Here is a 17,166-nt window from a genome sequence, read left to right on the forward strand (position 1 = left end):
CAGAAACAGGAGTTAGGAGGGGTAGAGGTAGACCTAGATTAGATTACTCTTCGCAAATAGTTAAGGATGTGGGCTGTTCTAGTTTTAGGGAAATGCGAAGTTTAGCTCAGGATAGGAAAGAGTGGAGGTACGTGTCCAACCAGTCTTAAGACTGATGACCTTATGATGATGATGATGAATATGTCTCTGACTAGACCTTCATGCCTAAGAAGGTGTCCTACTAATCGATCCTACCTATTTCTTATTGACTTCCATAGAGTCCTCTGTTCTCCTATTCTCTCTAATACCTCTTCATTTCTAACCTTCTCTATCCACGGTATCCTCATCATTCGCCTGTAACACAACACTTCGAAAGGTTCTAGCCTTTTCATTGCCAACGCGTCAATCGTCCATGTTTCGCACCCCTATAAAGACAAGGTCCAAACATACACGTTAAACAATCTTTTTCGAATTTATAATTAACCGTTTGCGCATAGAAGTGACTTTTTATTGAAGGCGACTCTACCCTGCGCTATCTTCTGCTTTCTACCCCTACTACTCCAAATACCAAATACTTAATAAATATGTACTTGTAATTTGTATTACCAAAAGAAAATAAAAAGGCAAAATTGAACCCTTACAGTGGTAGAATGTTCACCAGCAGCTACCCCGACAGTCGGGTTCTATAGCATATTTTTTCTTCTTAATTCATGTTTTCTTTTTGACAAAATTATATAATCAGTATTTTTTGGTGAAATAAGTCAGGCTATGATTGCCTTGGGTTTTTTTATTTTGTTAAACTGTAGGTAGGGTTCAGTTTCCAGTACCAGTAAATCCCCATAAATTTGCGTCATGAACCTCACGTCACTGTTTTTACCAAGATAAGAGTGGGTTCGTGTATCGGGTCTATAGATATCCTTGAAAAGGACAGTAACTTCTTTAATCATTTGGTAGAGTCAAAGATTTTCCTGAATATATCACGTTTCCTTTTAATTCATGCATTTAATAAATTAATTAAACTGAGAAGGTTTTCCTAAAAATTTATCTAAATAATTCCGTCAAAGATCCTAAATTACCAACAAATTTTTACATCTGTCGGCGCTTTCTTGTTCTAACACACCTTAAAAGCGGATGTTTTTCTAGTTGGCATTCAAAATTAGATTTCTTTTCTCTACTGTTACGGAATATTAATTTCAATGTCTATAATCGTAAAATTTTGTTTTCGAGAAGAAGCAAGTGCTAATGCCCAGATGCTCTTGAAACGATCTTCAGTCAAGGTATTGAATATTAATTTGTAACATAACAGTTGTTCTTCATGAACTGAACTCTCACGATTCGACCTTTGGGCAATGAAATCGAATGATGTTTCGTAAAAATGAATCTAAACTCTTACTTTTATGAATGTCGTTATATACTTGGATAATTTTAATTAGGATTTCAGGATAAAAAGTTTACACAATATTAAAAAGACAAATTTTCTTTAAATCATTTGGAAATAGAAATTGGATAAATAAAATCTAAATAAAAGTATGATAATAATTTTGTTATTTTTTGGCCTTATTATCTATTTTCTACTTCCCAAGAACATGTTGTTTTTAGGGTTCCGTATGCCCGAATGAAAAACGGAACCCTTAATGGATCACTCGTGTGTCTGTCAGTCAATTTGCTCCAAATCTACTGCACTTATTAAGTTGAAATTAAGTACACATATGAATTTCTGTGACCCAAACACGGACGCATAACGTAAATAAATTAATTTTGAACATGGGGCTAATTTTTCGGGGAGCCAATAGTACATTAAAGAAAAAAGTTTTGCAAAATGTACCGTGTGACATATCAAATGAAAGGGCTTGTTGTAAGGGTCTCAAATATATTTTTTTACAATTTTGAAATTAATGGTTTTAAAGTTATTTACGAAAATAGATGAAAACTGACCATCCCCTTCTCCTTAACTCCAAAACTGCTAAACCTAAAATTTGAAAAAAATACTGAAAATAGTTCTTTACTCTTATAGATTACAGGAAAATTAATAAGTAGTCCAGTCTGAACATAAAGTGGTAAATCTTTCAACAAAACAATACTGTGTGTTTAAATTTACATTTGCAATTTGAATTTATGGGAGAACATGTTTTTCTTAAGTACAGCGTTAAGTTGGTTTTCGAGTTAGGGTTCCGTACGTTCGAATGAGAACACGGAACCCTTATGGAGTCGCTCGTGTGTCTCTCTACCTGTCTTCTTCAATTTTGATTAATTAAAACACTAAAAATTCTTTGAAAAGCTTCAGTCGAGGTGCACGTTAAATGGTAAAAAACTGCAAAAAGCACAATGTGACTAACAAATTATACATGTGTTGCTAATACAGCCACATTCTTTTTCATTATTTAACAAAGCAAAACCCACCAGTCGCGTCGTTTTAACCTTTTCAAGAGTAAATTCCACATCTATACCGTTTCTGTATGTCTGGAACTCTCATTTGGCGCATAAAGTACAACCATTATATTAAAAGGATTCATGAGTGTATGTGCTGTAGAATCCTAACAAAGAATTCATTTAGGAAATGTACGGTGCAGCTTTAAAAGCATGTTCTTTATAATGGCCTTTTTGTAACAGCCGGAATTCCTGCCGAAGGTAAATGCAACAAGAGTGCATTCTTTCGCGTTTTCTTCTTCTGTTTTCCGTTTCACAATACACCCCAAGCAATTCAGGCAACGAATCGACGTTCTTAAGAAAAAGGGTTGCACAATGAATGCGATGCCAACAATGGCGAAATACTTCCCTGCCATGGACATATGGACGGAAATATTGACAAAATTCTATGGCGATAACAACTACAAGAAGTACAGCCCATTTCAATTTGTTTGAATTGTGACCTTGAAGAAATCTGCGCGAAGATAGAAAGAATACACACTAGGCGTGAGCAAGACAGAAATAGTTGGAACAAGCTCGAACGAGCAGAGCTCTCGATGGGCGGTCTTAGGAGATCGACTAGAACTGTACAGTACTAGACGAAAATGTTTAGCAATTTCTTAAAACAAAAATGCATTTAAATTAACAATAGAAAATAAAGCAAAAGTTTTATAGGTGTGTAAAGCGTTAAGTTAATTCACTTGGTATTATTTTTGGCTAAATATGCTTTTAAATAAAGCATATTCTTAAATTTTAACGAGGCAGTTTAAATAATTTTGCAAATGGTACTGTACACTTTTGTCTAGCTCTCGCTCGATGATCGGTGGAGAAATGAGCTACGCAGACAAATATAACTGAATTTGGAATTATGCTACGGGGCGCATCCTAATAAAGGGAAGGGGCATATCTCTAACTTCTTGAAACGAACAGTAATTCCCTTGAGTAGGTACCTCATGGTACAATTGACAGATAGATGGTTTTACAACTTCAAATGAGTAGTTCAATTTATCCCATAAATTTATTCATCAACACGAATTAGCAAAACTATGGTATGAAAGACCTGAACTCATGAGTAACCAAAACCATCGAGTCTACCATGGTCTTGGTATTCTTAGTGTTCAATTGCCTCTCCGATAAAACTTCAAAACAAAAAATTGTGATTGCAATTTTCTTTGCCTACGACATAAAAACAGTTTTAAAGACCATTACAGTAAGTATAAGCACCTTTAGATGACTGGACACGAACTTCCAAACTTTCCTACACTGAACCATAGACCCATACACCACAACTCATTTGCACCTGTCCACTCCTGTTCCTGCTTCTAATAAGCTACTAACTAGCCCTTCATAATCCAGAAAATGTCCTACCATCCTATATTTCCATATCATCATTGACTTCCACTGTGCCCTCAATTCTCCCATTGTTCCCCAACCGACTGGACTCTACGTTATTCCTTTTTTTATTATTATATCAACTCACCCTTACATTTACCGCCCTTATACACTAATATTGTTAACAAATGCGACACGATTTACCATCTTCATCTTACAACAAAATGTAGTTATGATTTTTGAGATCGTTTTGTACTCTACTATAAAGGACAAACGTGATAGGTAAAGTAGGAAACGGTGATGCAAGGCAAAGTGTTAAAAGCGTTCGTGCTGTCGAAATTCTTCTTTGGTCCCCCTTCACCACGATGCATTTGTTTTTGCAAACAATATAATGTACAATTACTGACAAATGAAGAAGTGTAATGTTGTTCTTGGCTTGTGTTAGGAAATCGAAACGTAACGGTTTACTGAGTAAATTCCTTTTGTGCAAGGTTCATTTCAATGAATGGATTCTAAAATTGCCAAATTTCGTTACACCTTTCGGACGAGGTCAGTACATCGGGTTGTTCGGAAAGTCATTTCGTTTTTTTCTGTATTTTCCGTTTTTAATCTTATTCTTTTGCACCCAACTTCACATTTAAGCCGTATAATTTTTGTATGCTTTGAGAGCTCATATGGCAAGGCTTGTGTGTGAAAAATTCCAATTAATTCTACGCAGTAGGTTTTGGTTGGTGCCCTTTTAAAAAAGATGAACCGGCTCAAACCATTTCCAAAGCCGATATTCACCAAAAAAAGGTGATGCTGTCTGTTTGGTGGGATTTTAAAGGAATCGTTTTTTTTGAGCTTTTACCGGATAACACAACGATTAATTCGGAAGTCTACTGTCATCAGCTGGACAAACTGAATGATGCACTTCAACAGAAAAGGTCAGAACTAATCAACAGGAAAGGTGTAGTGTTTCACCAAGACAACGCGAGACCTCACACAAGTTTGGTCACTCGCCAAAAGCTTTTACAGCTTGAATGGGATACAATGCTACACCCACCATATTCTCCAGACCTGGCACCATCGGATTATTATTTGTTCCGGTCACTCCAAAATTTTTTAGACGGTAAAACCTTCACCTCAAATGAGGAGGTCAAAAACCTCCTCGATCAGTTTTTTGCCAGCAAAGACCAAAAATTTTATGAGCGTGGAATTATGCTACTACCAGAAAGATGGCAAAAGGTGTTGGACCAGAACGGTCAATATATAATTTAATAAAGTATTTGTTTATTTTACGAAAACTGTCTTTCATTTTCGACAAAAAAACGAAATGACTTTCCGAACAACCCTATAAAATGAAAATTGTTTAGTAACCACCTAATACGTAAAACGACAATCAGGATGCGAGGAAACCTGATTAAAAAGAAAGAAATTACTGATTGGAGTATAGAAAGAAGATCCTCATAAAACTGGCCATCATTGTTACGGTAATTTAAATACAATTGCAAAAGAAATGTTGGAGAACATAACTTTCACACAAAAATTGAAAATGTCTCCAGATAGTTATTGGAAATCTATTGTCGTGGAAGTGAAAGCACTTACAATCGATCTCAATTCGTTACAACGTAGGTTCGATTTAATTGAGAATAGTGTTCTAACTCATTGTCAAACAAATGTGACACTTCCATTTCATATTCGACACGTCCAACTGTTCAGATTAGATTAAGAGAATAACATTAAGTTCAAACAATTGAAAAGCTAACGTTTTAAATATCTATAAGTATAATCTAATTCACAGGTTACAGGTTAAAACTCTTCAGACCTATTTACTTACAAATGTGTAATAATTTTATATTTTGGAAACCCTAAATATAAAAAACCCTATACGATTTTGATTTCAGTCGTTAAACAACGAGGGTAAAATTGATACTATATCTAATTTTATAGCAGTTATATTGCAAGTAGTCTTGTACTATTAGACATACTTAATATATAAATTACGTACATGGAAATGTTCTTAAAATCTATTGCAGACAGATGTACTAGCTTGCCCTACGTAGCCAGCATCAGCAGTTGCATATTCATCATTTTTTTATGATTACACTTACTCTTTGTTACATTAGTGATTCAAAGAATTAATTAGCATTACGTTATGCATCTTCAGAAACAATTTATTTTACATTAGGCAGTCTACGATTAACTTTATGGCTTTACTATTAGTTCTAATCTCTTTTTCTTCTGAATTTGTCGAGTCAAGGAATGTTATCACTATTTTACCTGCACTCACCTTCGCCCACGAAGACTATTGTAGAACGTAAACTGCAATGCTTTGATTCTTCAACAATAAATAAGTATACCGTACATAAGCCTGCTAGATGTGTAGCGATAAAACGCCTACCATCTATTGTTATTTATGCGTGGGAGGAGATCAGTGGGCTTGGCGCTTTCCCCAGTGCACCCGATTAATTAGCCATATACTACACGTTCATGTACACTAACAACGAACAGGACACTAACAGGTAGAAATGTACACCTCTCTATTATACGAGGAACTTTTGCCTTACATCACCTGTCTTCCAGTAGAACAAGATTGGTTGTGTAATTATTGAAACCAGGCGGACATTTTAATGTTAATCCCGGATAGAAAGCAACATCCCACAGGTACAGAAATGGATGTCTTAATGATATTTTAAATTTACCGATACATTATATGTAGTTTTGACCTGATTTTTGTTGATTACGCACGATGAAGCTTGCACAGTCAAAAATGCGAATCTGATATAGTAAACTCCGGTTGTAACGACTCATATATTACGACGAAACTAACATATCAACGACTATTATTCCTTATAATGACGAATTTTCGATGCAAAGCGATGTATGTAGCAAAGTCGAATGGAATAACAGAGTTATTTAGTGAAAATTTGAAGAAATACTATAATGGCCCACGGATATAACAATCTGTTAGACAAATGTAATTTACTTGTAATAAATATCGTTTAACAAATGAAAATTTACTTCTTTTTACGATACCTACAACATCGAATCTGTTAATAATCCCAATAAGAGTAATAATGTCTATATAATAATAAGACATAATTTACTCAAGAAAAAAAGAAGAAACCAGAACTAGGAATTACCGAAAATAGTTACATCATTTTACGTCTAGACAAGGTCGTTTAGACAGTAAATACAACAACAATCCAATAGTTACGTACTACAAAGAATCAATGTCATTAAAAATAGAAGTTTATAACAAAAATAGCTTCGTAAGCTCTCTGTTGAAACAATGCGACAAAGTTTTTATTTTATATATATACCTATAAGATGTATATTTTTAGAATAGGTACTAATTTTACAATTAAACATCTGAACTAATCAGTTTTCTTTTGTGCTTTCAATTCCTTTGTGTTTTCTTTCAAACAATAGATATATTAATATTAATTTCCTAAGCATTGTGATTTAACAGAAAAGTTATTTAAATATAATAACTTAGTGTAGATAAGATATGCTTCATTGTTTAAATATGGATAAAGTAAAATACCTTTACGGTAGCCTAAAAAACGTTTTGTAGGAACACTTCAATAGCAATTGACTTCAGTTTTCAATTTTATTTTGTGAATACGATAACATGTTGAATAAACAGAAGTCATATTCATAATTAATTAGTTTTATCATTAGTTAATCGATATCTCATATCTAGCAAGCATTTTTAGAATAAATTTACTGTTTTTTATTTTGTTACAATTACTTAACGTTCCGACTTCCATAATATGTAGTAAAACGCAACGTAATTAATTGTATGTGTAACTACCATTTCGATGATTTCTCCTTGCTTAATAATTTCCACCAACAACTGGCATATTTGTATTTCAGTATGTAGTCTATAGCCAATTAGAATAAATTAACCGACGACAATTGACGATATTATTCTATAATCTTCTTTTCAATCTAATAGTTAATATTAGAAGCAAAAAAGTATTGAAGCAAACACTAGAGAAAAAGAGAAAATCTACACGAATTGCATTCAATAATAAAACAGTATCCATCTTTATTTATTGGATTTAATTTTTTAACCGGCATCTAAATGTTACAAAATAAAATGCTTCAATACTTTCTTACATAAATATAACTTTTTGTTTCGTTTTGCAAAATTGGTTGATGACGAAGGTCAAAACTAATAACCGTATCTTTTAGGCAAGGTAAAATTGCATTAGAATACTGATTGCGAGATTGTTATCTTCACTATAAACTAAAATTAATGTCAAAACCATTTGATAAATTATTTACTTTAAACTACTAGATTGTCTATTTATAAGATTAAAATTTAATCAATATTTTAATGTGAAATATTTATGTTTCTATTCGCGATAGTAAATTAATGTTTTATATAAATAAATCGCTCGTTGATGATCTAACTTTAGAGATATGTAATTACCTCATGATCCATGATTGTAATTTGAGCGTTTAAAAAAGAATATATGCTGAAAGATGAACTTACCCTGACTGATTTCTTGCCTTTATCCCTAAGACTAGATCTGCCATCAATAAGAATGTTATCGTTGACGAAAAATACGTCACAAGGACTAGGTGGTCCTGCTAGAAGGAGCCAATCGTCTTCGTCATCGACCACTGACTCATCCAGAGATACTCCAGGGAGGATTATAATTCCACCCTCACCGACCTGCAACACGACGAGAACGAAATGTTAGAGGGGACAAACCTTCAGAATCTTTTATTGCATATATACATACATACGCATGTATTAAAAGGGATTGTCAAGATACATGAATTTCTAAAAAAAATTGTCTTGATTTTGTAAGCACCTAATTATTTCAAGGAGGTTATTGTCACCGACAGGGACGTACTCAGCTTATTTTTCAAGGGCCAAGGGAAGCATCGCCACCAGCCGGACCCTCCTTTAGCTATGTCCCTGTGGATCTAGATAGCGATTTAAAGCTTATTAGTTCCCATCATCACGCGATACGCACATATATTTTATTCCAAAGTATTCTCTGATCTTTCAAACGTTATCTTATTTCAACTAAGATTAAGGAAACTTCTAATCCTGTATGAAGGTGATTAACCCATCAGATTTACATATTAATGTAAACCTTCTTAAATGCAGATCATTATTTATCCGCCATTATTATGCTGCTATTTAAAGGTATATGTATTTACGTGTAATAATCATAACGAGGTCAATAAATATTGCGTTGCGTAGATAATACCTCTACCTTTATTAATACAGAAATAACTGCAAGTAAAACGTCTTGCACTTCGGAAAATTATTGGCTATCGACTAAAAAGACGCGGAACTTCAATGTCGAACAACAAGGACGAAATCACAAAGGCGGCTGAATAAGAAAATGCGAACAAAAGCGACCTGGTAATAAGAGATAGTTGTTATTTTTGTTGTTTTGAAAACAACAGACATGCGATATTTCCGTTATTTAATAACACGTTTACAAACACAACCAAATATCTACTAAACAGTTTTTGTTTGTTGTCACTGCAGGTTGTTGTAGTAGATACATAAATAATGATAAACAGTAGGTAGTTGAAGGTACAGACAACAGAACCAATCTCGATTGATTATTAATTTACTTTATTGATGTAATTAGTGTTGCTGCTACATTCAACATGAACACAGAATTCAAGTGTCGATTTCCAAGGCTGCCAAAGGTCGTTATCTAATAGATATAGTAATCATTTTACACTTAGACAAACAAAAACGAATGTTCATTGTAAATGTCTTTGAATAAAGGTGTATCGAGTTAATTATTTATACCTTAAGTATATGTATATGGACTTAAAAATAGGACTTAACGAAAAATAGATTGTAACAACAAATTACAATATTTAATAGGGTATTCGTTGGTCATACTACAATGTTCAGTTGATAAAAATCTATTTTATAGAGATATTAAAACACTTTTTAATTCCTCTTTGGATTAAATGTGACACCAAGTGTGTAGAAATTATTTNAAAGGAAAGAGTGGAGGTGTGTGTCCAATAAGTCTTTACGACAGGTGATCTTATGATGATGAAGATGAAAGAAGTCACTTCTATGCTCGCGATCAATTAATTTAGAAATTCGAAAAAGATTGTTAAAGGTGCATGTTTGGAGAGCGGCGCTGCACGGGTGCGAATCATGGACGACGTGCGCGGCGGAAAAGAAAAGTTTAGAAGCGTTCGAAATGAGGTGTTACAGGCGATTGATGAGGATACCGTGGAAAGAGAATGTTACAAATGAAGAGGTGTTAGAAAGAATAAGAGAACAGAGTTGGAAGTCAATAAAAAATAGGCGAGACAGGTTGGTAGGACACCTTCTCGGGCATGAAGGTCTAGTCAGAGACATATTAGAAGCAAAAATGGGAGTTACGAGAAGTAGAAGTAGACCTAGATTAGATTACTGTTCGCAAATAGTTAAGAATGTGGGATGTTCTAGTTTTAGGGAAATGCGAAGATTAACTCAGGATAAGAAGGAGTTGAGGTGCGAGACCAACAAATTTTAGGACTGACGACCTTATGATGCTGATAAACACAAAAAGATAATATCGTTAGCTTGAGGTTCTATGTAGAAAAATTTCATACGTTCTACAGTTCTTATGGATATGTTTATTATTATTGTAAACTATTTATCAAACTGTGTTGATTTGTTTCTATTTTCAATATTTGCATAAGCGACTTTCGTTAATGAATATTTTATGGATAATTTCTAAAAGTTTATCTTAGAGAGGTCATCATTTGTTTGGTATGCGGACCACTGTTGATAAACACAGCGAAATTCTACATCTGAATGTTGACATTTAGTAATAATAAATTTAATGAAGTTTCTGTATGTATTATTACATCGAGATCTTAATAATGTAACCTACATAACTTACTTGCAAGCATGCATGGTAATCACTTTAGGTTTTTGTTTGGTTCGATTATTGTCTGAGATATCTCGCAAGTTTGCACAATAACAAAAAAATTAATGGAATGATCTCAACGGAGATAAGTACGGTCCCGTCCTGTTGCACAATTCAACACACTTATTGCTACTTATAAGTAGATATATATAAAATTGATTTCATTAAATTATCTATGATTAGAGTATTATTGTACATTCCTTTACCGAAAGCAATTAAAAGGGTGCCTACAGGAGTAGTAAGAACAACGTCGTTTGGATACCCTCATAAAATGGACAGTCAATAAAAATAAATTTACGACAATTTTTAACAAATTCCCAAACACGTACAAATTATACGTTTTTCCAAATGATCTTTCAACATTTCTTCTCGGATGTTCAAATTAATGTTCAATCATAAAACAAGAACAGAAAACAACATATGGTGGGTGAATGACGCTTCTGAAAGAATGTAGCCTCAGCTTCCAGCTGCAGTTGTAGAATTTTTATGGGATACAAAACTTTTTTCACTCGTTGTTTATTACTTTCGTTTGTGGCACGTCTTTTATAACAAACTGCCTTATTATATCTAATAGCATATAATCCCTTTCAAATTATCGTGGATCTCACCATAAACAGTTACTTATCATTTATTGAGATTAGTTTTATAAACTGCGTTTTTATAATTTTATAATTGTTAACTTTCCCTCGTTTAATTAGGTAACAATTACACTTCGTTAGTTAGAAACTTGACAGTGACGCCGGAAAAAAATGTAGCAATAAAAATAGTACAATCACTTGTTTATTGCTATATTTTAAAATCTAATCCAACAAAAAACCGTATTGAATTAATTTATTTGTGAGCGATTCTGTCGCAAGTCAACGTAGTAGATAAATTTGTATTATTCTGTCTGTGAGCAATAAAAAGTGCACAATTCGCTGACTCGTCATTACAGATTGAAAATCAACACGACAATTGTAATTTCTACTAGGAAACAAAACGTTTAAAATTGGTGAAAATCAGTTGACGAACGTAGACTTTCGACTTTGTAAAACAATTGACTGTATGGAATTTGGATCCTGCTCGAGGATATAGGAATTTTAATCTTGATACTTCTTGCTAATATGGAATCGTAACCTTTTAAATGCTAAATCAATTTTTTATTTTTACCTAAGAATTGCTTCATTGATTATTTCACACTAACTTCCCTAGAGATTTTCAGTAGATACAAAAATTGAAATGACTTGTAAAACCCGCTAATATTTTATTCAAAATTGCCGGACGCCCTTCAAACAAATGCACCTGAAAGCACCGATACGAAGTAAAATTTCTGAGGAATGATTTTCCCAGATATAAATATTTTAGAGCTTTGTAGATTTTAAGAAGTTTTCTACTTTCTTCTGACAAAATTCATGCCAGGGAGCATGTGCTCGTGATGTCATGACATAATCAAAATGGCGAATAGCCGCCATCATCTTACTTGTTCATAAAATAACCTTAAAATTAACCACCACTTGACAATTTCTGAAAATATATTTACAAAAGCGTAACATTTTGACACTGGTTTTGATTTTAAAAATTTTACAGCTCGTGTACATTTGGCTTTTAACGGGAATTCGCTGCTCGTGGGCATATTATATATAAAACAACACAAGTATGTTTATATGTATGCATTGCTTGCCCTCGATAATTTACTTGTCCAGTTGGTGGAACGTTACCAACACAGCCATACCATAATACCGCTACAAACATGTACATGTTGGGGCCAGATAATAATGGTAACCGTACGGTACCTGCAGGCTACACAGGAGGTGTCGTCAACATCGTATACCATACTATATGACCACTGGACCAAAAACATTATAAATCTACGCTGTCTTTGACATTATACTATTTAATATACTGTACGACTACAGATTCCAAAATGCTCATAACTGCAACCAGAGATATTTTCATTGGCTGCGAATGATATGAGCAAATACCTTGGAAACTGTTGAACTGATTTAACCTCTTCGAAGATGTAAGTTCTTAATTAGGAAATAGAAGATTCAAGAAGGGTGATTTGTTGATGATTTATGCTCCTACAAATAAACCTATAAACATTTTACTGCTATAACTGTTTGAAGAATATAGTATGCATCATATCTATAAACAAAGGAGATGGATTGATGAGGATTATTTTTGACCCATTATGAATTGAAATAATCTAGTTCTTTTCCGTGAATATTATGGAAAAGATTAACTTAGGATAGGAAAGAGTGGAGGTGTGTGTCCAATAAGTCTTTACGACAGGTGATCTTATGATGATGAAGATNTATGTTGGTAATTAACATTTCTTCATAAACGCTTGTGTAAACAGGTTGGTAAGTTACTAATTATATTTTCTAAATAAAACACTATACCAAGAATAAATAATAAAGATCGGATTCAGTTTGAAATAGGTACTAGTTGATTTTATTGTCGTTAAGTTTTCTTCAGACGATACAAGTTCAGGTGAAATTATAAATCGCAAATCGAAATCATATTACGAATCTCGGGAGATACCCTGATTTGTACCATACGTTAGGTCAATCTAATCAAGACCCTACAATTGGTTCCACGTAGAATAACCTACTCAAGATCACACAAGGTCAAAATTAAAAAAAAAACTTTCGGGTGTTTTATTCCAATCAGCCAGCAATACTGGTGGGCGGGCAATCCCTCCGGACTACTCCGGAAGGTAGAGCGGAAGACCATCTTCAGCCTCCACTCAGGAATTGTGGGAATGGGTGGATGGTGCTTCGGGTCAGAAAGATTAGACGGGCGAAATGAAGACAGAAGAGAATGAAAGATTATCTGTGGAATATTACTGCCCCAACATTTGTCTAAGTGAACCAAGGAAACCACAGAAACACTCGGACGAAGACAGATGGATCTGGAATCGAACCGGTGTTTTCCCGAATGCTAAGGAATGGTCTAAACCACTAAGCCATGCCGCTCGGTCATACAAGACAACCCGATTTGTCTCTTACATACCCTCACTATCTCTTGTGCACCAAGCAACATGACCTAGAAGTTTAGAATACTACATTCGGGATAGTCAATACTCTGGTCCAAAGTTTAGGCTATCTTCAAATGCCAAGGCTAGGTTTATTATAGTTTCGCCAAGTTTGGTCCAATACTGGGCAGACTAATATGGGTTTGTCAAGATCAAATTTTGGTCAAATTTCGAGTATCAAGGCTACGTATACATATAAACGTTTCGCCAAACCACATCCAGTATTGGTCAACGAAGTACTGGTCAAGATGGAAAGCGACGCAGTTGTCCAATCTTGGATTCATTATTTCTTCATCAAGTTTTGGTATAAGATTGGCAGCCCGATTTCGGGCTAATGTTGTTCATCAAGTCTTGGTGCAATATTGGCTGCAAAATCTTCAATTACTATTGTTCATCATGTTTTGGTACAGCATTGGCTGTCCAGTCGTGGACCAAGCTTGCCAACTACGCTTGGTCCGAAGTGACAAACCAGGCATTAGCCATTCTTGGTCGAAAATTGGTTGCCAATTTCGGACTAGAATTGAAAAATCTTGTGTCAAGCTTAGATCTCTAAGATAATCCTTTCAAAATAAGAATACTCAGTGTTGGAAATCAAAGATGAGTTTAGTTCTATAAAAATATGTATTCGTATCGTCGAGGTCACTTTTAGGCTACATCTGGGTTTTATGGCCCTAAGGAGGCTGCAGAGACCTTTTGTACATTTTAAAATTTAGTTCCTAAGAAGCTCCCTTTGGGTTAATACGTTTCTGTTGTTACTGACCAATAAAGAACAATTGGAGTTTTACTATTTTTCATTACTATTACAATAAAACCATTGCCAATCTTAATATAACCAACACTCAGTTTATTACAACTTTGAGGTCTCTTCCTGTAAGCACCGATATTCAGTTATTATAATAGAGAGTAACATTTTCTAAACATTCCCTCATAAAAATGCGTTTAGGTATAGAACAATAACTGTTTTATTAATTTTGTTTTGTACGGTTTCAGAGTTTATCATTCTTGCTTATCTGAAAGTCAACGCTATTATTATAAAATATTTGTCTAGTGAAGCAGATGTAAATATCTATCGTAGTGCCATTTGTGTTCAGAACTTATCATCCTTTACATGATAACTGCGCTGATAACAAAATATGCATTTTGTTCATGGCCAAGTGCAGTAGCAACTTTTTGTGCTTACTGCAAAACTACAAAACAGAAGGTTTACAATCTGATAAAATAATTACATGTTTGCTTGTTTATCCCTTCCTACCTAATACGTATAGGAAAAAAGTAGGTATCCAAAAACTACAGTACAATACTGCATTTGAATATAATATTTATGTGAACGTGAATTCATGAAGGGATTGAAAAGCCCCATTGTATGAAAGCTTTATTCAAAGCACACGTGAAATGACAAATCAAAAGGGTGATTTCGTTGCTTGAAAAAAATCCATACGTGACAGCATTACTACTTTTCAACTTTTATGGAATACACCTAACTTCGGTTTGGTCATTGCATATCGATCGGCGATTTACCGAAATTGACAATATCCTGATGATAAGTTCGAAACCGCGATCGATAAATTATTGTTCTTTATTACAATTAGATAACCATTCAATTTGAACCATATTTATCAAAACCACTAGGAAGAATTCCACTGATCCAGAATATGCCAGAGAACAAGAAAAAAGGATGATGAACAAATTATGTAGATTACGATTAGAAAACTGTGATGGTCTTGTTTTTTTTCCAAAGGACAATATGTGCCATGTGGACAGAAATTTGATAGGGATATTGTATCTACAGATAATATTTTAGACTTCAATCTCTCAACACCAACCGTGTCTGGCAGAGAGAAACTTAAAGTATTTCCTGTACAAGTCATGAGGTAATTTAATGAAGTTGAACATTTATCTAAATTCGACCTTTAACGAGGCATTTACATAATAATATACGGTTCGCGCGTACTATCCGAAAAACGATCCAAGTTTGGTAATTTCATGATTTACAATATTCTAGGACTTGAAGGATGATGTCGAGAAGTGAATATTGATGATATCTTTGAGATTAGTATGTGCTGCTGAGATAACACACTAATGCATTTACGTATTTGACATTTTACGCATGTTAAATGATGTGAAGCAATCAGTTGCTAACGTGGAAATTGCTGCAAATATACTGCAGTCATTCTAATAATAAACTACGAATGATTAGCCACTAGGAGCTAAAGAAACTAATAAAATTTTGTTCACTAACGTAGTCATTAGTAAAAATTGATCTACAAATATTGATTCTACAGCTGTAGCAGATTGAAAATTATTGACAAAAATCGAATTTTATGAAGTCCACTTTAAGCAAGATGTTTTAGGAATAGTTGGTGATCGTACAATAGTAAGGTTGCTATTGTACAAATAGTTAAGGTCATGGTCTGTTGGTTTGCAACCAGTTTATGTCCCTTTGAAAAGGCAACACTGCCTGTCCCTTCCCACGGTTATCTACGTTTAGAATAGAAGGCAGATGTAGAAGCTACATTGAATCCACATAAAAGTTTATGATATTCTATTACCTGCTTCATGCATCGCGCAGGTACGACTTGATTCTATTAATGGAGGAATCTGATAGGTCCGCTAAACATGGAGAATTCGCATTTTCTTTTCTCCTTTGTAAGTTATACATTTATAGACAGCAATTGTATATATGTACCTATTGCAATATAATTCCTATTAATTATATACATGCATAATTTAAATGGGTATATTTGAGTACCTACTTCAAAAAACCGTAAACGAAGTAGAAATAATTTAAATACACTCACTAAAATACAAGCTGGACATTATTTTCCAAATATAGGGAGGTATTTGCAATTCTAATATAACCCAGTTAGAACCTGAATATGAAGATATACTATTTCTGCATAAAACGTAAAAACAAAATAAAAGTCGGAAATTTAGTGACAAAATACAGTTAATTTCTTATAGGCGTTCGACAATAATTTTATTCACAGTAACACTTATTAGACAGAATACCTAATAAATAAGCACTTAGACGCATTTTTGTGAATAATTTATGTAAATTAGGTACTAGGTCCCGTTGCCGATGGTATGTAGAACATAGATTTAGAATATTATCGTACAATAAAGTAAAGCGATACTTATAAATTAAAANGTAACGGTTTACTGAGTAAATTCCTTTTGTGCAAGGTTCATTTCGAAGAATGGATTCTAAAATTGCCAAATTTCGTTACACCTTTCGGACGAGGTCAATACATCGGGTTGTTCGGAAAGTCATTTCGTTTTTTCCTGTATTTTCCGTTTTTAATCTTATTCTTTTGCACCCAACTTCACATTTAAGCCGTATAATTTTTGTATGCTTTGAGAGCTCAAACCATTTCCAAAGCCGATATTCACCAAAAAAAGGTGATGCTGTCTGTTTGGTGGGATTTTAAAGGAATCGTTTTTTTTGAGCTTTTACCGGATAACACAACGATTAATTCGGAAGTCTACTGTCATCAGCTGGACAAACTGAATGATGCACTTCAACAGAAAAGG

At 33.9% G+C, this 17,166-nt stretch overlaps 1 protein-coding gene across 3 annotated transcripts in view; it reads right to left on the minus strand.

Annotated features, from left to right (window-relative positions):
- Nucleotides 1-17,166, minus strand: part of LOC108743780 — a 54,829-nt gene that overhangs the window by 22,540 nt on the left and 15,123 nt on the right. For 2 of the 3 annotated variants that reach the window (XM_025974908.1, XM_025974909.1), the window contains exon 3: nt 8,204-8,240. In XM_025974908.1, the coding sequence (XP_025830693.1) occupies nt 8,204-8,240 (37 nt within the window). Of the gene's footprint in view, nt 1-8,203; nt 8,387-17,166 lie in introns of all 3 variants that reach the window. The other variant, XM_018479374.2, reaches the window with a different exon arrangement.

Source organism: Agrilus planipennis, unplaced genomic scaffold, assembly GCF_000699045.2.
Source record: "Agrilus planipennis isolate EAB-ADULT unplaced genomic scaffold, Apla_2.0 scaffold19, whole genome shotgun sequence".
NCBI classification, from domain to species: domain Eukaryota; kingdom Metazoa; phylum Arthropoda; class Insecta; order Coleoptera; family Buprestidae; genus Agrilus; species Agrilus planipennis.